We start from the raw sequence: 25,708 nt of genomic DNA on the forward strand, positions 1-25,708 counted from the left end.
AATAAACTGGGTGAATTTCTAGTAGTATGAGTACTGGATTGTATAGTAAGACTACATTTAGCTTTGGAACAAAACGGTCAAACTTTCGTCCATAGAGGCTGTGCTATGTTACATTCCCACAGGCAATAGACAAGCTTTGCTGTGTAGCCTCACCAGCAGTTGGTAGTATCTGGTGTTTGTGGGTGTTTTTTTGGAGGGGGGTGTGGTTTAGCCATTCTAATCATCTAATCTAAGTATGTAATGGTATCTCATTAAATTTGTATTTCCTTAATGATAAGTAATGAGCATCTTTTTATATGTTTGTCATTTATGTATCCTCTTTGGTGAAGTGTCTGTTTGGATGTTTTATCTATTTTTAACTTGGGTGGTTTGTTTACTTACTATTGAGTTCCAAGAGTTTTTTGTATATTTTGGATCTAAATTCCTTGCCAGATATGTGTTTTACAAATGTTTCTCCAATCTGTGACTTGATTTTTTATTCTCTTAATCATGTTTTTTGCAGAGCAGGTTTTTGTTTAGTAAAATCTAATTTATCAATTTTTCTTTCATAAATCATACTCTCGGTGTTGTATATAAAAACTCATCACCAAACCCAAGGTCATATAAATTTTCTATGTTTCTTTCTAGAAATTTTATAGTTTTGCAATTTACATTCAGGTTTATGATCCATGTTGAGTAAATTTTTGTGAAAGGTATATGGTCTTTATCAAATTTCCTTTTTGGCATAAAGATGTCCAAGTATTTCCACATAATTTGATACACTATCCTTTCTTCCAGAGGTTTTTATGCTATAAAAGTAATAGGAAAATATTCCTTTTCCCTACCTTTCTAACACAGACGGTAGCACAGCAGCCTCATAGTCTACACTTTTCTCTTTTCACTTAATGTAACAAGAGATCTTTCTTACAAACAGCTTCCTCTTTATCCTTACAGTTTCCAGGATCACTTAATACGTATTCTCTCATGCAAAACTAAAGTCACTTACTTCGTTAGAGCCCACATCCGATTGCAACTAGTTAAAGGCCCATTTTTCTCAAGGCCACTCCAGGCTTGCATACTGGGAAAGCAAGACTGAAAACCACATACAAGGAAAGGCACCGACTGGTAAGGTACGTAAGTAACAAGCCCAGAGTAGTGAAAGACCTTTGCTATACATGCCTTCCTTCAAGGAATTTACATAAATTGTATCACTTGATGAGGTAAAACAAAAATGACAGAAAAACAGACAACATTACAAGCCTGACCTTTAAAGAAAGGGGGAGAAAAGCCATTCTTGAATTGCAATCCAGGGAAGTTTCCACAAGGAGGTAGCTATAGCAGAACTATTTAGATGAAGGGAGAGGGATGAGGAAGGTGCTTCGGTGGGGGGGGAAGTGGGAGGAAGGACATGGAAGGAGAAATGTGTCTGGCATTCTCAGGAAACAGAAAAGAAGAGCAGGTATGAACAGCACCTCCTCAATGAGGAGAGCTGAGGAGCTAGGGAATAGACACAAAGGGCTAAGATAGGACCAATCTCTGACAGGCGGCCCTTTTCCTACAGCTTTGTTATTTCTCAAGCCATTTCCTGTGAAGATAAATAGGCACCTTCGCAGACAAGAAACACTCGCGTAGGTGTCAAAATTATTGGTGCGTTACCTCTAACTCTGGTCCTTTCTCCCTCCTCTCAGAAAGCACATCAAGTCAGTGCTCTAAGGCACTCTGACTCCACTCTATTGAGGTACTTTCTTCCATAAATGAATCACAAATTCGTATCTCCAGTCTAGACCTGTCCTCTGAGCTGTATACTTGAATAGTCAACTCTCTACTCAACAACTCCACTTGGATCCTTCATATTCAGTAAACTCAAAATGTAACCCCAGCCCTGGCTGGAGTGACTCATTTGGGTGGAATGTTATCCTATACACCAAAAGGCTGAGGGTTCAATCCCCAGGGTGGGGCATGTGTGGGAGGTAGCTCATTAACATTTCTCTATTAATGTTTCTCTTTCTCTAAAATCAATAAGCATATTTTTAAAAAGATATTAACTCCTGATCTTTCCTCCAAAACCCAGTCCTTAATCATGATATTCTCTATTAAGGTGAAAGCCGGAACCCTGAGCATTGCCTCTGATACTTCTCTCTCCCCTGTGGCTGATGTGCAGCCCATCAGCAAGCCCTATTGCTTCTGCTCCTAGGTTATCTACTCTATCCATTTTCTCCTCACTTCCTCTACTGCAGCCATCCTTCCCTAACCACCATCCTCTCTTACTAGCAATTGTATGCCCTCCAAACTGGTCTACTTCAACCCACTCTGTTCCCCTCCAGTCCATTTTACAGCCAAAGTCAACTTTTTAAAACAAAAACCCAACCGTGACATCCATCCTTCCAGCTACGTCCTACCCTCAAGCTTACAATCCATCAATGAGTTCTCATTGCCATAGAGCTTAAGACTAGAATTCTTAAACATGGCCATCAAGAACCCACATGCTCTGGCCCCTGTCCATCTTTCCAGCTTCACTTCATGAACTCTCTCTCCACTTTGTTCTCTGCACATCAACCTTCTTTCAAATCTTCAAACACACCACGCTCCCTCCCACCACAACACACTTGCACATTCCGCCCCTGCTATCTAGAGCACTTTAATCCCGTTCTTTACCTAGTGAACTTCTACTCATCCTTCACTCACCTCCAATGTCACCTCCCAGGAAGACTTCACTGTTATGATCACTCCTCCCCCACCCAGGATTTTTCATGGGATGATGTTACTTTCCTCCCCAGTACTTATCTTGCTTCTAATTATAGATTTCAGTCATTTTCTTAAGGTCTGTCTCTCCCACTGATTGCAAGCTCTTTAAATATATAAACCATGTATGTTTTTGTACATCATTGCATCTTCAGGGCCTAGAATATAGTAGAGACTCAATTATTATTTATGGAATAAATTAATACATTATTAAATCCCTGGTTTTTATTAACAGTAATAAATTATATACAGCACACCTCACAGCTGACTGTGATACATCAAACTGATTTCACATTGAAGTTGAGATTCACTCTGGTAGAAAATAAAAGTTCCTCATCAAGACAGTAATTTAGTAAAAATACCATTTAAATAATATACTATTCATAAAAATTACTAACCTTTGTCAAGTTCTCACTACATGCCAGCTTCATAAGCACTTCATGTACAATATTTCAGTGAAGTCCTGGAACAATTCCATGAATGGGAGCTACCATTATCTTCATTTAGCAGGTGAAGGAACCAAGTCACATGGGTTGACTAAAGACAAAGCCAGGACAACGATGCCCAAGCCAGACTCTCATATGAAAGACCATGCGCAGCACACAGACGCACCTGCCCGTAACTGAAACTGCCACCCAGACTCAGAGTCCCTGGAAAGGCTGATATCATGGCAGAGGTGCATTGTGAAAGGACAGCCACCCTGTGCTGGAAATACCTAAGTGACACTGAACAGAACCCAGACAGAGCCTGCCTCTGTCCGTGGTGCTGATAGTTCCACAGAACTGGAGGCTGAGAGTGAGTGCCTTTGGAAACACAGTCTAGTGTTCCCGACTGCTCCCATTGGAACGGCTGAACTCTCACTAACACATATAGTGAGCTATATAGTATGTAAAGTACATATCATAACTGGATTGCTGTAAGAACTCAATAAAGACCAACGATAATTATTATCATTATTTAAATGTTGCTTTCATGAGGAACTTTTATTTTTGACAATGATTCTCTAGTTCAGTGTCAAAGTAGTTTGATGTATAACAATAAGCTGTGAGATGTGCCATATATAATTTATTACTGTTAATAAAAAAACCACAGCATCATTAATATACTCATTCATTTATTCCAAAAATAATGATTAAACCTCTACTGTATGCTAGGCCCTAAGCTAAGCTCTGAAGTTGCAATCATAAGCAAAAACAGACATGGCCCACATGTTCACAGAGCTTGCACTCCATGCAGAGACAGGCATTAGCAATATAATCACACTACTAAATGTACAGTTGGAAACAGACAAGTGTTGGAAGGAAATGAACATGGTTCTGTGACAAATCCAAACCAGCTTAAGTCATCCTGAAAAAAGACAACCTGGATAATAAGCATGGAGTAAATGCATTATCAAGCATCTCTCATGAACATTGGGGGTTACTGAAAAGAACTGTACTTAGGAAAGAGCCTAGAATGGCCCAGATGGGCCCAGGAGGTAACATTTGTTCATAGTAAAGACACCCAACAGGTGATGTATGTTAACTCCCAAAGCAGGCTGTTAAGAAGACAAGTGTAGCGAGTCCCCAGCTAGTCACTTGCCATTGCAAAGCCTCCTCATTTGCCAAGATCACTGCCAGTAGAAATGACTAAACATTTCCATGATGAAGTTATTGCCACCACCTATTCTGAATCCCCTACCCCCTCCTAGAAAGTAGACACCTGGATCAGGTGAATTCATCTAAAATTAATTTACCTAGGACTAACATAAGTGAAAGATTTGCCTAGAGGAGCTTTATCTAAAACCAAATTTGACTAAAACCAATTTACCTTCCTATCACATGAAATTGTTATGAATTTCACAAACATGAATTTTATGTCAGTAGTACTATTAGGGGAAATCACCATTAAGTCAACTGTCTGTTAGGTAAATTGATTTTAGAATAATTCATTCTGGGCAAGCTCAGAGCATCTAAGCTTCATCTCCGACAAGGGACATGAAGTGGCTCCAGACTTCAGGGCTGCCTCTCCCATTCAATAAAACCTTAGGAAGCTGTTGTAGCCAGAATCCTTTCACCTTCCAGGAACACTAGTGGACTTCACAATTCATTCGGTTTTAGTGCACTGCCAGAATGCCTTTGTGTTCCCCATCCCCACCGTGGCTGCTAAGGGCTGAAGAAGCTTCCTGCCCATCACCATCCTGAAGCTGCTTTTACCTTAATCTCTGATGAGCTCAGACCAAGCAAGCATCTGGGAGGGTGAGCCACTGTGAAAGCAGTGTTTTGTCAAAGTGCTTCACAGACTTCCAGGGGCACGTGTGGCACCTTGTTAACGTGTAGGTTCCAATTCAGTAGATCTGGGCTGGGTTCTACCACATTGCATTTCTAACAAGCCCCGGGTGATGCTGTTGGCAGCCTGTGGGCCACGCTATTGGTATCTAGGTCTAAGGAGATGAGTATGGCTGTTGAGATGTGCAGGCTGGACTGGAGGTGAAATTCACTGGATATCAGGAGGCATTCCAGAGGTACACTTCTCTGCTCTTGGAGAAGAATGCCAAGAAGGAGATCAGAGACTTACTCTAAGTTCTTGGAGTCTGAAACCATGACTAAAACTTTCTCTGCAACCAGAAGTTTGCTGGGCAATTGCTTTCAAATGCCAAGAAAACTTCAAAAGTCAAATCACCTAAAAGATGAAGACATAATTGCTTTCCCTACCAGGAATTTCACAGTCACATAAAATATATCCCTACCTACCCTGGAAATGCATTCTTACGAAGAGTTCCTCCCTTTCCCATTACACCAGGAGGCCTAGGAAAACTATTTTTCCTGCTAAGAATATCCTCTAACAGACCTTACAATGAAATGTAAGAAGAAATTCTGCTGGCCTGCTTAAATCATGAGGAAGTTAGATAAGCGAGGTGAAGATGAGGTTGGGGAGTGCAATGGGGTTAAGATAAGACCTTGTGTTACTCCCTGTCCTATTCCTTCTTGCACAAACAGGTCAACAACACACCTTGTCATGTCAATGATTCAAAGGCAGCCTCTCCTTTGAGGCTTGAAAAAGACCTCTATCAATTACTGCCTCCTATGACAACAAAAATAAAAATAGCCCTGGCTAGTGTGGCTCAGTGGATTGAGCGCCAACCTGCAAACCAAAGGGTCACTGGTTCAATTCCCAGTCAGGGCACATGCCTGGGTTGTGGGCCATGTCCCCAGTGGGGGGCGTGTGAGAGGCAAGCACACATTGATGTTTCTGTCCCTCTCATTCTCCTTCCCTTCTCATCTGTCTAAAAATAAATAAATGTTTTTAAAAAAAGAAAAAAAAATTTTATAGTAAACTGCCAGGCTCCACTTTAACCAAGTGATCAAGGTTAACATGACCCCAAAAATGCATAATAACTTAACCACAAAAAGTGTCAGAAACTCAAGTTGAGGGACATTCTGTAACATAACCGGTCAGTACCCTTCATACCCTTCAACAGTGTCAGTCATGAAGGACAAGGAAAGTCGGAGGACCTGTCACATTTTTGGAGACCAAGGGGAAACAGTAACTAAATGCAATGTGCCATCCTGGACAGGATCTTACAACAGGAAAGAAAGGATATGAGAGGAGAAACTGGCGAAATTAAAATAAGATGTGTAATTTGATTCAGAGTCCTGCAGCAATGTTAATTTCCTGCTTTTTTAATGTTCCTGTGGTTACGTGAGATGTTAACGTCAGAGGAAACTAGGTGAGGGACATACCAGAACTCTCTGTACCATTTCTGCAACTTCCCTCAAGTCTCAAATTAGATCAGGAGAAAAAGGTGTAAAATAAATTACTGTTTTGCCCAAAAGGCAGAGCCCAAGAGGCCACACCAGTGTTTACATCTCAATGGGAAAATCTGTAACATTTTTTTGTACTTGGGAAAAAGGAGAGGCTGGATCCTCCAGACATTGTCTCTTGAATGTGTTTTTTCTCAACAAGACCTTGGTTCGTGGCCTCTCCTCATCTCCCTCAGGCACTGGATCATTCTTCCAATAAATCAAGGGAAGCCATAAAGTCACCCTGATTCCAACTGTCAAACCCACCTTCCACCTGTCACACAGTAGCAGCAAAGTAAAACCTTAAGAAGAACAGCTAGAAAATGAGCCACTAAAACTGGTAGTAACTTTCTGGGGAAAAAATATAAGAAAAGTATAAAGACAGCAAGAGAAAGAAATTAAGCATTCTCCCACCCTGAGATCAGGTAGGTGTCTGAGAGTAGGGAAGGCCCGAGGGCATGGAGAAGGCAGGAACCAATTACTGGGGAAGAGGGACCCCAAAATAGTTCCACGAAGCCCTCACCTCAAGGCATGACATGAGGAGGCACAAGGCCTCTATTCTAAGCTTTGGAAGTAAGCTAGGTGAAGGGCTCATTAGTCACAAAGATAAGGACAAACATTATTATTATTATTATTCCTATCATTAGTTCTTTTCTGGGTCTCTAGTGTTTGCAAATTAAATGTAGAGACCAGATTTCAAACCTGAATGATTTTAATAGATAATACAAGAACAGAACATGCAAAGTAAAACAAGAAAGACTTTTTTTTATTGTTGGTCAATAACAGCTGTCCCCATTTTTCCCCCATTACTCTCCCATCCCCTACCCACCCCCCACCTCCCACACTCAATCCCTCCCCCTCCATTGTCTTTGTCCATGGGTCCATTACTCATGTTCCTTGACTTGACCCTTCCCCTTCTTTCCCCATTATCCCCCTCCCCACCACCCCCCCACTCTGGTCACTGCCAGAGACATGGAAATAAAGAACAAATTGATAAGAAAGACATTAAGAAAAATTTAATGCATGCCCTTTTGGCTGACAACAGAAAGCACAGTGGCTAAATAATAATAATAACAAGAACAACACCCAATTATTGAGTGCCTACTATGGGCCAGACATTGTCTCAAATCCCCAGTGTAAGCCCACAGGAAAGATATTAGATACCTCGTTTATATATGATGAAGCAAACGTTAGAAAATATAAAGCTACCTAACTAAGATCGACTAAGTGATGGACCCAAGATTTCTATCACATTCACAATAATCTTTCTGGCCCATGACACTGCATCTCGGATGCCGTGAAGGACATGAAGTTGCTGGCACCAGCAAAGACACACGAAAGACTGTTGGCACTGTGTGGCATGAAGACCTTACATGTTTTTAACGTATTGTGCCCATTGCAGCAGACTGAAGTCACTTAAGCCAAGTTTATCTTTCAGAACCACACCACTTTCTCCATAGGGAAGATGCTGTTTTCAAAAGAAGGAAAGATAATACATATAAACTCAGCATGAAAGAGACTGCTAGCTTATCACCAAAGCCACATACTTTCCTTGTTGGCACAGAGCTAGCCTCATTTCTTAGCCTCTCTCGCTGTTAGGTATGGCCCTGCACTGGAATTCCAGCCAATGGAATGGAAACAGAAGAACCAAATGATATACAGCAGGTCCTTGTTCAATGTCATCTCATTATAACTTTGATGAGAGGCCATAGGAACTAAACTCTTGTTTGTATCAATTAGCCTATGGTAAAAATTGGTTCATTACAGGTCACTGCACTAAAAGTCACAGAATGGCATTCAGAAAGGACTTATCCTACGCTGCTTCCAGAATCGTCCCTAAGCCTCCTCCATGCAACCCTTCCCTTTCTGGTTGCTGGAATGTAGACAGCGCTCAGGGCAACCCTGAGTACCCCATGCTGAAGAGGGCAGAATGACAAAGTGAAGGACGGTTGGGTCTCTAACTTCCCACTAAAAGAAGAGCCGCCCAGGACAGATGAGTAACCAGAGATACCTGCATTGGGCTATTAGGTGAGCAACAAATAAATACAGTATGTCCCTAGCTAAAGCTGTCCGTGAGAAAACAGCCCCCTAAGACAAGCCCCAGGAATCCCCTCTAAGCCACCGAGAAAGCTTCCTGCCACTTCATTTGATAGCATGATGGTACTGGCATTGTCGATACTTTTACAGATATCTCTTTGAATCATCCTATGAATGAAAACGGGCTCTCCAAACCACAGGACAATATAAGGGGTTCCATGAGATTAGAAGCTATGCATTAATCTCGACACGTACCATTAGAATTCCCATCCTAACGATGAGAACACTGAGACTAAGCTAACCCATACATGACTCTTTCTCTCTGTGCTCTCATCCTGACTCCAAGGCTGGTCTTTGCAATTCCAGCATATGTCCCTCAGAGGGAAAAAGATATAGTTAAGCCAACTGCCAGTAAGCAACAGATCCAGGTTTGAAGTTCAGGTCTTCTGGGTGGATAAAGTACTAGCCTGTATAGAAAGCAGCCAACACAAAAAAGCATACCCTCAGCAAATGCTAGTTGCCTCCACCTCCACTCAGCCACAGAGAATCCATCGAGAGACCCCCACGTGCTCCCTCTCTTTTATGCAAAGGTCAGTTTAACAAAGCACAAGAACATTTAAACTGTGTCAGTCAAATAAAAAAAAATACTTAGACGGACTCCAGCCAAAGCACTTTCTTGTTTGAGGGGCTTTACGGTGAAAACCTCCAGGAAAGTCAGCTTCCACGGCCAGCCTTTGGGCAATTTTCCTGAAGGGGTGTTACTCCCCCAACCAAGTCCTCGCCCAGAATTGTAAAATAAAAATTAATTCTCCAGGAATTCACACTCACGTGCCCAGAGAGGAGTCCAGGACTCTCTCAGCAAAGTAAGAAAGACTAATGGAGACAGGAAGCCAGCTGTCCCCCAAGGTGCCCTCTGCCCTCCTTCCTCTAGTAATGGAATCTTAGTGGGACACAGGGCCACCCGGAACAAAGGCCCCATTCCCCACCTTCCCTGCCACTACGTGTGACCATGTAACCCAGTTCTGGCCATTAGGGTGACAGTGAAAATCACATTGGGAGCATGCTCTCCACTCTGTTCTCCTTGCTGACAGCGAACCATCTTGAACTTGGGGCAGAGGACAACACCCTAGAGGGTGCAGGGCAACCACACACAACAGCCTAGTCCCCCTAGACCCGTGACCCTGTGTGGTTGTACACTCTACCAACATGCTACCAACATGCTACATGCATGTGCTACCAACATGCAGACTGCAGCCTGAGACAGAGTGCAGCTTTCCTCTTGTCTAAACCACTGTTCTCTTGGTCCTCCTTTCGGCAGCTGAATCTGTATCCTACTCAGCACGGGTGCCTCGTGGCAGGTGCTGGGAGACTTCTGGAGGATTTTTGTGAGCCGCGGCTTACCTTCCAGCCCTGGATGGATGGCTCTTCCCTCTCTCTGGCCTTTTGGGAGAGAGCATAAGGCACATCTTGAAATTTCTGACAGCGATTCCCACACACTTGTCCACAGAATGCCTGCCTTAGAATCTCCTGGAAATGTATTTAAAACTGAAATTCCTGGAGCAAATTCCCAAGGATTCAGATTCAGAAGATTTATAACAATTCCTAAAATCTGTATTTTAAAAGCTCCCTCCATAATTAAAATTTGCAACTGTGCACTGTGGCCTGCAGCTCATGGGGTGTATGGGCAAAGAGCCCTCGCCACTTCCCTGAGACCCATCTGGCATTCCCCACTGCTGCTTCCCCTCTCAGACCTTGTTTTTCTCCCTTTGGTGCAGTATGTTCCTCCCTACCTCTATTACAGGTATCCCTGGGGCAAAGCTCTTCTCTCCAGCTTCCCATGTCAGGCACCTTAGATGCATCTTAAGGGATCGTCCTCCACACTGCAAACTAAACCTGCTTTAAGCCCCTTTACCCCCACTGCCTACATGAAAATCCCACTACCTACATGAAAAACTCATCACTCATTCATTCATTCATTCAAATACATGTTCTTCAAGTAAAGTCAAGCACACAAGACTCCTAATGACACTGCCAACCTTCCAAGCTTTCATCTCCAACATTTACCTGCCCACCCAGCATTTGTAACTGCTATTCTTCCACCCATGGATACCTAGGAACACACACTCACCCCTCAATGCTCACCTCCAGCATCCACAGAAGGACTGGGAGGGTGCTTACTGCCCTGAACTGGTTAACTGGCAGTCTGCTGGAAAAGCCAGCCTCACAATCCTCATTTTAAACAGATGACTCCACCAACACCTTTCTGGGGTGTTTCGCTGTCTACATCTGCCGCCCTGGGCAGGCCTGCCTTACAGGAGACTCTTGACCTAGACAAAGACTTCTGTCTCAGGGGGAAAACAGTTTATTTTATTAGTTCAATCAACATACATCAGGCAGTTATGCCATGTTATGTCCTGCTATGGCCTGAAGATAGAAGATAAAATTACCTTGTTGCTAATGGCTTACATCTGCTATACTATTTGATTTCTTTCTAAGAGGGCTTGATGTCTGTTACCCAAGTGCTCCCTGAGTTCTGATTAAGCCAGTTTACTGAGCCATTCTCTTGACCTTGACCTCTTCAACTTCTGCAATCCCCTGGGAGTCTTTCTGCTAGGCTTTCAACCCACTACGCTGCCTAATCATCCAACTTGTATATGCTCCCTGACCCCCCAGAACAGCCTCAACTGCCAACTCATGACCTGTTCCCATCCATTCCCAGCTTGACTCGGCTCTCTCAGTTCTGACTGGTGGCCACCCATAAACCCGCTACAGATCTGACTAAGCACAGTGACCCGGTCAAGCACTTTGATACCCTCGGTACATAAGCCTCTTTGAAGAAAAGAATGGCACAGCACAGAGTCTAGCACTAACGGTGCTGTATTTTATACCTAAAAGGCTGCTCTACAGATCTTAAGTGTTCTTACCACACAAACACAAAATAAATTATTTAATAATAAAAATAATGAGCTGGGAGGAAACTTTTGGAGGTGAAGGATATGCTTATAGCACAAACTGTGCCGCTGGTTTCACAGATGGATACTCACCTCCAAACTCATCGAGCTGTATATGCTAAACAGGTACAGCTTTTGGTATGTCCATCCTACCTCAGTAAAATGAGTTTTTAAAGAAGAGGAAAACACAAAAGATCTGGACCTATTATTACTGCCTACCCACAGAGATCTGGAGAGAGGCCCTCGGCTCATCTATTTGAGGGTATTTAAGAGCTTTCTGGTGGCTCAGCCTCATTTGCTAAGCAAGTGTTCCCCAGTAACAAGCAAATGATGGAGAGAGCCACCCTGGTATTCAGATTAGCAACACGTGAGTCACTACACAATCCAGACTAAGCCTGTTCGTATCTAAGTTATTGCTGCCCTTTTAAAAAATTTAATCACAGTGTTTGAACATTATCTCATTTGAAAGATCTAACTGCAGAGGCTCAATTAAAATTCCAAGTATCAAAGTGAGAAAAAGCCCCAAGTGGACATCGAACTTCATCCTGAATTTTAAATGCATGAAAATAGGTGGACATTTTACAATCATAACAAGTCCTTTTGGAGACGGACATTATTACCCTACAATCAACTCAAGATGTTTGACAATCCCTCTGCCAGGACGTGAAACCCCTGTACACTTCATATAAAAAGCTGTTTATAAACTGTTAATACTCATGGCGTTAGAATAAATACAGCCACCCCTTCCCCAACCTCATCATAATCACGCTTCGGCTCTGTCAGGCACTTGTCACATCTCACTGTAGTGTGGGAGCCTGAGAACAAGAGGTTCCGTGGTAAACTCTTCCAGAAATAATGCCAGCTCGTAATTTGTATGCTGGAGGCAGCCAGTGGAGGGAGGAGAGGAGGAGGGAAGGATTAATGCCCCATGCCTTGCTTTTGTCGTCATGCCCAGAAACACCCTCAGTCCCTCCCTCCCTTCAACTGCCTTCCCACCCCACACACTATTTACTAGGCAAACTCTTACTCATGCTTCAAGGTCCAGGTTAAATGCCACCGTCTCTACAAAGCCTTCCTTGACTTTCGCCTGAAGAGTTAGTGGCTTCCTTCTCTGTGTTTTAACAGTATTTGTTTCTTCTCTTATTCATTCAATAAATACTGAATGGTGCCCTGGCCAGTGTGGCTCAGTTGGTTGGAGCATCATCCCATAACCAAAAGGCCAAGATTTCAATTCCTCGTCAGGGCACCTACCTAGCATGTGGACTCAGTCCCCAGTCCAGGCACATCTGGGGAGCAACCAATCGATGCTTCTCACTTGCATTGATGTTTCTCTCTCTCCCTTCCTCTCTCTCTAAAAAGCGATGGAAAAATGTCCTCAGCTGAGGAATAAAAATAATATAAATAAATAAATAAATACTGAATGGTGCCAGGCACTCTTTAAGGTGCTGGGGATACAGCAATGAACAGAACAACCGGAGTTTCTGCACCTGAGTTGCTTGTAATGGAAGAGGGGGAAACAATAAAACATATGTTGTGTAAGATGATGATAAAGTTTAAAAACATAAAGCAGGCCGATGGGGCCAGCACATGGCAGGAGCAGGGGAAGGACGCTATTTTAGACAGAGCTGTCAGAGAAGGCTTTTCTAGTAAGATGTAAACACAGGAAAGGATCTCTGAACGAAGCAATGAGTGAATCCTGCAGGAAAAGGGTGTCTTTAGGTGACAGAAATGAGTGCAAAAACCTTGGGACAGAGGCAAGAGGGAGCTGGACAAGTATGTGAAACAGCAGGGAGGCCACTATGGCTGCGCCGAGTGACAATGAGGAAGGGGCAGGAGATGAGATCAGAGGGGCAGGCAGGGGCCAGAGCACAGAGACCTGTCACCATGGTGAAGCAGTTGGGGTTCTACACTGAACCTGTGGGGAAACAACCGAAGGGTGCTGAGCAGATGCACAACAGGATATGACTCGCCCCTTCTATAACTCTTACCCGGTGTTGCAATTGTTGATGGATCTTCTACCCAGAGGCTCATCTCCACCTCCCCACCAACTAACACAGCACTTGGTTTATGAGAGGTGTTCAGTAGCCCTTCAGAGAAGTAAAGGAGAGGGCACAACTGAGAGAAGACGCTGGGCCGGCCACGGTTGCCCCTGGGCGCACAGCACTGGCTGCCTTCCACTGATCTTTCTCAGGAAAGGGCCTGCCTCCTAAGTTCTGTGTGTGCCTGCAGCCACCTTACCTCGGGCTTTATTCACAAACAGCACTGTTCTCCAAGCACAGAAATGAGCAATTATTCTAGTCTTCACAAAACAACAGAGCACCAAGAGTGGTGACTGAAAAAGGCTGCTCAGAATTTCTGTAGCCAGAATTCTTGGGCCACTGATACGCCATTGAATATACTGTCATAGGGTTCAAGTTCCATGGCCACTACTGTTGGAATTGAAAACCTCATCTCGCCCTCCCAAACACCCACCACAGACCCTCCTACACAGTCGTCCCAGACAGAGCTCAAGGGATCAGTGGGACTACCTCTTCATCACTGAGGCATCAAAGAGCCCTAGTCACTAACTCTAGTGCTAGTCCCCCGGGGACTCCGAAAGATGAAAAGGGAATTTATTTCGAACCCGTGCAGTTGCTACACTGACCATATTTCACAGCTTTTGCAAAAAGAAGTGGGAAAAGATTCTTGTAAACTCTCGTGGCTTTTCTCAAATGTCAAGTGTCTGAATTTGACCAGCCAATCCACCCATTTCTGGGATGCACTCTGGCGTAAGGGAATATGACAGCAGCAAAGCTTACGCATTGTGTTTTTCATCAACTAGACAGGTCAGGAATGATTCGTCTTACCTCCATCTGAAACTTTCATCAATCTGCAAGGTTGCCCAGCACCATCTCCCCGCCCTGCCAGGTGGAGAGGACAGCAGGCGCTGCCCTCGGTGCACCACCAAAACCCAGCTAGGCACTGGACCCCTTTGGAGCATTTGGACGACCGCCTTTTCAGCAGGCACTGCCCACCACAGAAAGGTAAAGTGTGAGCACCAGTTACTAAGGAGACACTTGAACTTTGTGCACCCCATCAAGCCTCGCATGGCCTCTTACTACCGGTTCCCTGGCGTCCTCACCCATCCCACCATGTTCAAGGTTCCAAGACTCGCCAAACTACTTCTTTCTAGACAAACAGCCCAGGTGGCCTTGAATCAATGCTGTATGCACAGATCCCACTGTTTGTTAGAATGCTAATTCACACAAGTAATACTGAATGACACTCCCCAAAGTGCAGCATGATAAATGTAAGTTTGGGGAATGCTATGGTAAGCAAGTTTAACAATGTGTTGGTTAAGACGATATTCTGAGGAGCCAGCTGTCCATCATCTTACTAGTTGGGTGACCCCTGACAAAGCAACCAACACTCTATGCTTGTTTCCTCATCCATGAAATGGGAACAATAATTGAACCCACTTCATCGTTTGTAAGGATTCGATGCAACCATGTTTCTGTAGTGCTTAACACAGTGCCTAGTACCTTATTACATGACTTTAAAGAGCCTTTAATATGCTAATATTAATTGTGATTCTCCAAAAAAGTGTGGCATGTTTCTCTAGTGTATTTCATCTCGTAACTCTTGTTCTACAAAACTGTCTTGCAGGCCTGGTGGTCCCTGGTACCTACTGGGGGAGCTCCTGTGCCAGGCAGTGACATGTGCCCTGAGTCGGACCGGAATGACATCAATCTCCATGCGTCCAACTCAGTGAAACTGCAATCGCTCACATGAAGCTTACCAGAGGGGGCAAATGAGATGCAAAAATAAGGATTTGGGTCAAAACCCTTAAGCACCCTTCTGGGCCATATTTCAAATGCTTCAGACTTGGGCTTTGTGCTCTGCCTCTGCCATTTTCTGTCTGCATAACCTTGGATAAATTACTCACCCTCTCTGGCCAGCAGCTTCCCGATCTCAAAGACAGAAAAACAACACCTATCTAACCTTGGATGTGATGGGGACAAAATGAGATAATGAGGTCAAATATCTGGCACATTCTAGGTGGCAGTCAGTTGTGCCTCCCCTTTCGCGTGGCAGGAGAAGTGCAAATCCAGTCTGAAAGCTGGCACGAAATAAGGGCAGCCAGACCAACAGCTCCCGTGTCCAGCCCAATATTCTCCTGTGAACAGTGCTGACGTCAAACAGGACCGAATGAATTCATTTTCTCTTTTAAAAAGTACACAGTCATGTCCTGAGTGCTGGAAAAGCCACAGAGCATTCCCACCACGTGTTGGTTTGAATCAAGACAAACTCAAGACACTGAATGTACAATATCCAGAAAGAGATCATTTATTCCACGTCCCCAAGGACATGCGTTCTGCAGATGTCCACCAGCTCTCCTGATTGTCTCCCTGCCCCTGTGAAGCCATGTGTTGGTTGCTGGGGTGGTGGTTGTTGTTGTTGCTGTTATTCAGTTAGGGGAAAGGTGATATTCTTGTACCCATGTTCAAGAGAGGCTGGAAAGCTGATTTTTAGGCCAGATCACCCAATTTAAATGTTGGCGACTAATTCACGATTAAAAATGTTTAGTTGAAAAATATTGTGGCAACCATTTCAATGTGAGCCAAATAAAACACTTCTGCAAGCCAAGTATAGGCCTGCAGTTTCAACTGTTATCTTACAACACAAAGGCCAAGCTCATTACCAAATCCTGCAAGGCCTCCTTTCCTCAGCAGCCTACCAGCGTCAACCCCCCAAATCTCTGCAGTTCCCGCCCTGCAGGCTGCACTCCGCCCACAAGCCCCTGTCCACAGCACCTCACTCCCACACCATATACTTTTCCACCTCTGTGTCATGCCTGTCTCCTTGGGGGTGAAGCCTTCCAGCTCTCAAGGAAGGCTATTACTGGCTAGAAGAACCTGTTCTGGTGTCTCCAGACGAAATGGTAATGCTTCACACGGTGAACTGCCAAATCACTCCTACCAGGGTGTGATTACTGGCAACCAACTCCATTGATGAAAAGTGGGGATGGGAATATACGCAATTAAAAAAAAACTAATTGAGTTTATTTGTTCACTTATGTAATTGCTGTAGTTTCACAAATTAAGAAATTATTTTGATTTCTAAGGACCAATTCTGATGGATGGATAAACTTCCTTTGCACATAGCTGGGGCTCAGTAAGTGATTTTGAACCTGAAATGATGGAGCCTGTGTAAATACCAAATGTTGTCACTTAGGAAGCACTCTGTCACATGGTAAAACTGTCCAGGCCGCTATTACTGTTGGCATCTCGCCTCGAACCACTGCTCCCCAAGCCTTCAACTTGCAAAGCTCCATGCACACCATCCGTCAGTCTATCCCCTTAGCCCACCGGCCTGGGTCCTGCTTCGTGTCTCCTCTGCCTGGACACTCGTCTTTCTGATGTCCTCACAGCTGGCTCTTTCTCAGACCGAGTTCAAGTGTCCCTCCCTCTCTGGCCTATCTTCTCTACTCATCCCTGTTTTATTTTCCTGCATGACGTTTATCGTTTGGTTTAATTGTGCCCATCTGCATCCTTTGATTTGCTCCACTAGAATGCTAGCCCCCTGAGGACGGGTCCCTTACACGTCCTCTTCACTCTGCACAATCTACCACCGGGCCTACCAACAGATTAGTGTGCGACACAGAATAGTACCTTAAAATGAAGGAATTCCAGTTTGACAGATAAGTAAACGGAGGTACTGGGAGGGGTCTGGCCACAGCCTCCCCATGGACCGACAGTCCGGGTGCCTCCCACTGAGCACCCAACAAGTTGGGGGCTAAATCTATCATTCATCAGTAACGAGGCTCATCTCTCCACATTTCTCTCCCCAGAACCAAACATTACCCAGGTATGCAGGTGTCTCACCACTACTAATTTCAAAGGAAGTCAGAGAAGACACGGTTTTTTCTTTTTAGTTCTCTAGAAGAATTCCACTAAGCTGAAATGACTTTATGCATAGATATTAATGAAATTGTGACTTTTTACTAAAAAGTAAAGGCTAATGACTACATTTGCTGTCTTTCCATTTCTGAAACATTAGGCAATCCAAAATCTTACATGCACATATACAAGCACGAGCCATTTACCCAAAACGTTACACTCTATTGCTAAGGTACTTCTTGTCCTCAATTAAGGTCAAAAGCCATCTGAACAGCTTCACTTCTTCTGATGAAGATTTAAATGTTATTTAGTGTGTTCCTGAAAAAAACTCATTTTCTTGACATGAGATCCTTCTGTTCATTTCCATTTTTGTCTGGAAATTACTTTCGTATGCACACTGCAGCCTTAAACGCTGCCTGGGGCTGCATCTGTGCTCTGCTGGGCAGAAAGACGAAAGTGAGGGACACCCACATTCCAGGCGTCCTGTCTCCCCGCACTTGGGAGCATCTCTAGATGATGCACATTTTCAGCTTCTAACCGTTTCCTTCTTCAGGAAGAAGCCTCCATCCGGAAGTATGGGGTCCCATTCACCAGTGCGTACTTCCCATCCTTTTCTATCCTCTTCAGCTGTTCTATATTTTGGTTCATTTATTCAACTAAAACCTTGAACAAAGTAAATTCAAGGAACTGCACTGTGTGGCATGGACCACCCCACTCAGCTTGTCAGGGTGCAGCACCACCCCGCAGCCTGAGCCAGAACCCCAGGCATCACCCCGACTCCTCTCTCTCCACCCTCCAACATGCCACAGAGGACTACAATCAGTACACTCCATCCCCTAATTATCTCTTAATCAACTGCTTCGCATCTGTACCACCATTATCTGGCCTAGTCCGGGACTCATCCTCTGAGCGGGAGTCTAGATCCCAGACAGGGACAGCAACCTCCCAATTGGTCCTCCATCTCCAATGCTGTGCTCTCCATGCCATTCTCCACTAAGCAGCCAGCATGATCTTCTCAACCACAAATCTAATCGGGCCACACCTTCACTCACATCTCTTCCATGGCTCCCAATTGCCCTTGGAATAAAGGCTAACCCCAGGGCATCGATGATAAAGCCATCCATAACCTGGCCTCTTACCTGATCCCTCCAGGTTCACTTCTTGCCAAACCTTGCCCCCTATTCTCTACCTAGGTTCTCCCCTCCCTCCAACGACATGGAATTTTCCTTCAGTTCTTTCGGTTCGGAGCTCAGTGCGCCATGATCTCCGTCTCTCGTCCCCTCGCTCATGCTGCACGCATCCAGAGCCCTCTCCCATCGGTCTTCTCCCGGCTCATTTCTACTTATTCTCCTCTACCTAATAAGCATAATTCTCAGTGGAAGGACTTCCGGTTCCTTTGGACAAGGCTAGGTCCCTGCTCTACACTTCCTATATTCCTCCGAGCAGGACACTGGCCATACATGGTGGTCTTTCTCCAGCACTGCATGCTTTACAATTATCGCCCAGCATCTAGCACCACACATGACCTTGGGTAGGATTTCGTGGCTGTTTCCTGAATATTGATAAGGGAGCCCCAGTCTAATCGGAGCACAGTTCTAAATCTGAAGCCTCTCCAGTTATGTTTAGAATGTGGGGACCATTTGTGTACTTTGAAAGCAGCATGAATAGATCGATATTAGGACAAGATTCCAATTTCAACTTTGCTTCCTTCCTTCCTAAATGTAAGCAATTTAATAATAGAAAACATGTACTTTTAAAACTATATAAGCTTACACTATAGCTCCTCGAGGAAGGAATGAAACTTCTAAATGTTTGTAAGAGATTCAATTTCTGGAAGTGTACTGTCTTTTTAAATTAAGTTGATTGGGGTGCCATTGGCTAATAAAATTATATAAGTTTTAAGTGTACAGTTCTATGATACATCATCTGTATATTGCATTGTGTGTTCACCACCCAAAGTCAGTCTCCTTACTGTTAATTGCCCAAGGAAAAAGTTCTTTCTTGGGTTGGCTTCAAACCATGTAACACTCCTCTGGAATTTCCTCCTCTCACCTCACCTCCTACCCTTTAATAAATTATCTGACAGTACCAAATTATTTATACATAAGTTTAAGCAATCCATAATTAGGAAGGCAAACCTGCACAGTTACCAAATATATTTCATGAGGACAACCCATTATTTTGGATTATCTATAACAACTTCTTGATGTGAAAAACCTAATTACCATTTCCACTGGTCAGAAGGTCCACATGTCTACTTTTTTCACTCCTGAAGATTTGGGGGAGGAAGTAAGAAATACCAAAAGAAGCCCCGAGAAGGGAAACGACATTTGTTGAGCGCCTAGATTTCATCTTCCTATCTTATGCTTGGATTTAATTTTATCTATCATGTAGGAAGAAAATTGAAAACAGAAGATTTTCCATTATATCTTATGAAGTTGCATGTACCGGCAGAGTGTTCAATTAGATTTAATCTATGTTAATTAAGCTTTGCATTTTAACAAAGCCCTACATTAACACACTTGAGTTACAAAAAATAAACATTAAATCTTCAATGTCATTAAGATAGTCCAGCAAGACAGAGTCACCTTTGTTGCTCTCCAATGTGCTCTACTGATACAGTAAAAAAAAAATCCACCAAATTAGAAACATAGATTAGAGTGGGAGTGCCCATTCCATTACATAAGAGCCTACTTCAATTACTACCCCAGGTATGTTTTTCGATCATCTTTATACTTAAGTTTTCCATTTCACGTACCTATTTACTTAAGATATTCATGGAAACTCCATCGGCTCGTTACCTAGGAAGTGTGCAGGTACCGCAGTGCCAAGAAGTGCACTCTGGTTTAAGGAATCACAGCCTCTCGGAGGCTCCACCTCTGGCTGCTGGACCCCCACCATGTATGAGATGCCTGCCTTTGCCCACAAGGGAACTTGCCACTGCCACTGAACGAACTCTTCTGCCACTAATTAAATAACGGCCTTGTCTGTGAACAGCTGGAAGCCTAGCAGAAACTGGAAATAGCGATTTCCGAAACAGTAAATGCAGTTTTTCGGGATGACAGCTTTGGGAAGGCGGTCGGATGACCACTTCCCGCGGTGCACACGATGGCTAGGGATCCCGCGCACTGCCCCCACTGTACTCATCAGCAAAGCTGAACTGCGGGGACTGAATGCCACCATGAAGTCTGGGTGATATATGCGGGCGACCCAAAATAACCCTGGAATTTACTTATAAAAAATTGTGTATTTATTCTTCATTGTTTAAACTTCAGTCACCTTCAAAGTATTCTCCATTTGATGCAATACACCTACCAAGACATATTTTTCCACTGCTCAAAACAGTTCTTGAGCTCGTTGATTTTAATGCCTTTCAGTACTCCTGCCATTTTTTGTTTCACCTCTTCCACATCAGCAAAACCATTCCCTTTGAGGACTTTTATCATCCAGGGAAACAGAAAAGAAAGTCAGTCTGAGCAAGATTAGGTGAATAGGGAGGGGGGGGCACAGGTTTCATGCCTTTTTGGGTCAAAAACTGCTGAACACTCAGCCTGGTGTGGGCAGGTGGGCTCATAAATCACCCATCATGAAATGAGCAAATGCATTAGAGTCTTCAAAAAAACTTTCACTGAAGCCAAACGCAGCCTCTCACAATGACGCCAGATGGTACACTGATACAGATGGGTTCCTAGAATACTCACCTAGTGAGGGGAGCCTGTACTACAAAGGGCCTGTCCTGCAGAAGATAATTCTGGGGTTTTCTTTCAGGTCCCCCCTCATACACCATTTCTCTTTAACCACTGACCTAGAAAAAGTGACCATGGCTTATCTGGCCACTCCTCAGCATCCTGTTGTCCCTCAGCCTCAAATGTCAACATCAAATGTCAACATCACCGCCACCACCACGGCCCCCACCATAGCTTTTTTTTATTTCAGTTTAAACTAAAATGGCCTCTTTTATTGTGTTCCTACTCTGTGCCAAGAATTACATTAGGTGTTTTGCAAATACTTCTAACCCTCACAAAAGTCTCAAGGTATTATTTATTTCAGCCTCCAGATATCCACACCTTTGCCCTTCGCACTGGCCTGCACAGTGTCACTGTAGTGTGTCCAGGATGACACCTGTGCCTGGGGTGACCTATTCTACGTGCACCTTTGAAAGTGGCCGTGAATTTCTGAGCAGTCCTAACCAGAGATGGAGAAAATGAGTCACCTATACATTTGATATTTATTTACTGAGTGCATACTGTGGGCCCAAGAGTACTTACTTGGGAGAAAAAAACCTTTGTGATCAAGTCTCTTATCGATGCTACTCTTATGTATTTGGGTGCAGACTGAAAAGGAAACATCCCAAGACTGCCTAGTTACTGCAATGCGCACTGTCCCTTATCCATCACCCACCTCCAGGCCAGACTCCCTGTCCTGGGCAATGAAATGTGGTACAGCTAGTGCATGACGTACCCAGGCCTGCCTGCTCCTCAACCTGCCCAAGGAGAAGAGGACAAGGCTCTTATCACAGTAGAAGCTATTAGTCTTCCTCTCTCAGAATATCATAATTCACATAAATATGCACAGAAGCCAACGAACAGCTGAAAAGTACTGCATACGGAGTTGTATCTGTATGTATCCATACACACAAAAGCTACCCATTCCTCTCAAATATGTCCCCACAATTAAAATATTGAGCATGTTACATGACCACCATTTCAGCAAAAACTCCATTTCAAAATAAAATGTTCAGCAAATTCAAAAGTCTAGGAGGCTTACAGCGCATTTTTGTGTCTGTAAATAAAACCAGAAATAATCCATTAAGTATTTTTAATTTAATCACCTTGAAATTGTTTTAAAATCCCCCAACTTGGATCAAAGGGATATCAAACTAAAATTTAAACTTATAAGAAAGTACAGAAAATGAAAACATAGCAATATTAATGGGCTGTACTCAAAGCAATACTCACAGGAAAACATAAAGCATTCAATGAACAAAAAAATACTGAAAACAAACATTTAAGAAGCTAGTAAAAATACCAACAAGGTGATTGAAAAGGAGGTAAAAAACAGAAATCAATAAATTTAAAATGAGAAACAGTAACCTTGATCAATAAAACTAAGAATTGTTTCATTAAAGAAAAAAACAATAGATTACACAATCCCATGATAAGCCAAGCCAAGAAAAAAAGAAAATACATATATTTCACATTACAAAAATATACACTCTGGTTTCTCTTCAGATCGTATAAATCTTTTGCCTTTTACAAATTTAAAAAGATATAACCACAAGTATAAAAATGTTATTAAGTAAAAAGCATAATGTCCAACTCTTTGCCTCAAAAATGCAAACCTAATGAAATATATGATTTGGCAAAATATAAGTTGATCCAAAGAACAGTTTAAAATTAATTAAATAGAATGACAACATAAAAGAAATAGAAAAATGAACACTTTCAATAATAAAAGATTTCCCAGCTTCCCCAAAATCAAATTACCAGCCCATAATATATTGATGCTAATTCTATGAGAAACATCTATAAAAGAGGCATTACCTATATATTTAAACCAGTCCAGAGCATTAAGAAAATTTAAAAAGCCTCAAATTAGTTCACATTCCCAAAAACACCTACAGTATCTCTCTCACGAGTTAAAACATTTCAGTGGTTCCTGAGTTCAGTGTAACGTTTACTACAACTCCTGGCACTTATCAGTGCTCCGATAATGTTAGGTGCCAGTGTTTTTACCCACCTACCTGCGTCTAGGATGCTGTTCTTCCAGTCTTTTACTCCTTTGCACTCAGTCTGGCAAATATCTACTCACTTTTTTGCCTGCATCCTTCCTGAAGCTTTTCGTGGCTTACCACAACCCTTAGCGGGATTAACCACTATTACCTTTACTTCCTAGACACAAATTGCTAGCACCGCATCTATAATACTTTGCTATGTATCTGTCCATCTTCCCGACGAGCTTACGTGGCCCTTAGAGTAAAAATTCTGCATTATTCACCTTAATAATTCCAGTGTCAAGCACAATCTACATGATAAACTCTTAGTAAAATTACCTTGTCTGATGACCTAAATATGATGGGTGGAATGTGGTTTTATGAGCAAAGTCTGCCAGAAGATAGAAGACAGGTAAGAGAGACTCTCAGGAGTAGAGAGCGAACAAGAGAGCCACCCAGCTGAAAGGACATTGTCAGTGCAAAGTAAATGTATCGATGTCTTCAACAGAAACGGGGCCTTCAGCTGCTGAATGTTCTGTTGGAGCTACAACCTCTAAATTCCCAGACATTCCATGGGGTCCATTAGCTCTAAGCAGACTTTCAAAAAGGGTAGAGCTTTCTCACCTGTGTTCCAGTTCGCGAATGGACAGTATCACTCCTGAAGTTGACGGCTTTTGCTGTACAGTGGCCAAAAACGTGAAGTCGCTCTTGTTCCGGAATAGCTGGATTAATTTCTCACTCACGTGAGGGGCTGAGTGGATCTCTCTCTCTGTGTCTAGAGTGAAGAAGGAAGAGAAGAAGGAACAGGAGGGGGGAAGAGAGGAGGAGAAGCAGAAGGAAAGAAACAATACAGAAGGAAGGCGAGGAGAGGGGACAGGAGGAGGAAGAGGAGAAGATGCACCGTTAAAAACACTGTGTCCAAAGGATCCCGGTTGCATTTTTCATTTTCGCTTGTTATCGATATTTTTCATTTCCAGATGCCATCCACCCCTCCACACAAATTCAGTGAAGAATCAGAAATGCCACCTCTGCCACAGCGCCCGCTTGTCACTGACAGGTTCACCACTGGCCGGTGGTTTTCTGACATGAATTCTGACAGGACCCTGAGCATCTGTCCTGCTGTGAACAGTCTAAGTTGCTGTGAATAAGGAGAGGGCCAGTCAAGTAAATGGGGTGCTAACTTCAGAGAATCGGGAGTCTAGTGGGACCCAAACACCACCCCGCAGACTCCAGTTCCTCTTTTCCCACGGACCCCTCTCTCCACAATGCGTCTAGGGAAATCTGCCCTTCCTTTGTACCCCGCAGAGATTCACTAGCGCTAATAATGCCAGACAACTCGGCTTTTGCTTAAAGAATAAATACATTTTTGTGGACCATACACACGCCTGAAATTGCTCTGGAATCGTGCAGTGGGTGACTTTCCTCATGAAACATTTACTAAAGTTCAGGCCAGGTCAGCAGGCCTGGGAGTCCATCTAGTCCTGCTCCTGGACCGGGATCTTTCTGCAACATCCGAGTAATGAGAGACATTCATCATGTCACACTCAGGCTCACCCTTGTCACAAGAAACTGGGCATTATCTCCTTAATGTTACACTATACTTGTTGGCTGCAGAAAGTGGGCACTGAGGGACTTGAGTTAGAGAAAACTCTTCAAAGAATGACAAGTGGACACCTAAGGCAGGTTTGGTGGACCTCATTCCCAGACCACATCGAACTGACCATAAAACTACTTGGTTATTTCTCCTGGGTGGCAGGCAGAGCCTTGGAAAACCACGGAACTTCAAAGGCTGCATTGCCCAAGCACCACCACAGACTTACAGGTGACCTTCAAGAACATCATCCAGAAGAGGGTCTTTTAACAGAAAGAAATCCTTGAATTCTTGACCTTGGTTTGGTCCCAGTCTGTTCATCTACAAAATGACGGTGTGAACTAGGTGATTACTCAGGGCCTCCTGAGCTTGACCCTCCGTAATTCCCTGCGTAGCTGTTTCAAGTCTGCACCTCAGTCTACCGTCTGTGGAAGTCTGGCTTTGAATGACATGAAGGCTGGTCCTTCCTCATGGAGGCACCCACCCAGGAAGGACACTCGACCAGCATAAACCTGCCTGGACAACATGTGCTTTTCTGCCTGAAAAGAAGGCCTTCGCTGCTGTGCTGCAAGGGGCATGCTGTCTGCTTTGGTCAAGGGCTGAGACGAGAGAGCCACTTAGAGAATGCTTCCACCCCTTCCACAAAACCCCAGCCAAAGGCTGTCTGGGATGATTTTCAAAATGTATTAAACGTATGAACCAACCACTTGTAAACTATGGGTCATCCGCAAATGTTTGTTAGCATCAATTTCATCGTTACTGCTAGACAAAGAGCCTCGTGATAGATTCCACCTAGAATTCAGTGCCAGAAAACAAGTATTTGGCTGTCGAGGTTAACTTATATGTTGACTTTTTCTTCCTCTTTACTATTTCCTTCTTTAGTCACCAGATAGGAAGCCACTGACTGGTAGAGGCTGCCCACAGAGCTCAGAGGATTCTGAGGCTTGGGCCCAGTGAAAAGAAGGCCATGATCGATAAACAATGCCCGCTGGGGAAAGGAGGTATAAATACCGTACTGGTTATGGGTTTTCTCA

General features: G+C 43.6%; 1 protein-coding gene across 2 annotated transcripts in view; it reads right to left on the reverse strand.

The window, feature by feature from the left end:
* The window catches only part of NELL1 (neural EGFL like 1), a 716,398-nt gene that overhangs the window by 632,100 nt on the left and 58,590 nt on the right, over positions 1-25,708 (reverse strand). For both annotated transcript variants that reach the window (XM_024558788.4, XM_024558787.4), the window contains exon 3: positions 23,708-23,858. In XM_024558788.4, coding sequence (XP_024414556.2) covers positions 23,708-23,858 — 151 coding nt within the window. The remainder of the gene's footprint in view (positions 1-23,707; positions 23,859-25,708) is intronic.

This window comes from Desmodus rotundus, chromosome 5 (genome assembly GCF_022682495.2).
Source record: "Desmodus rotundus isolate HL8 chromosome 5, HLdesRot8A.1, whole genome shotgun sequence".
In the NCBI taxonomy this organism is placed as follows: domain Eukaryota; kingdom Metazoa; phylum Chordata; class Mammalia; order Chiroptera; family Phyllostomidae; genus Desmodus; species Desmodus rotundus.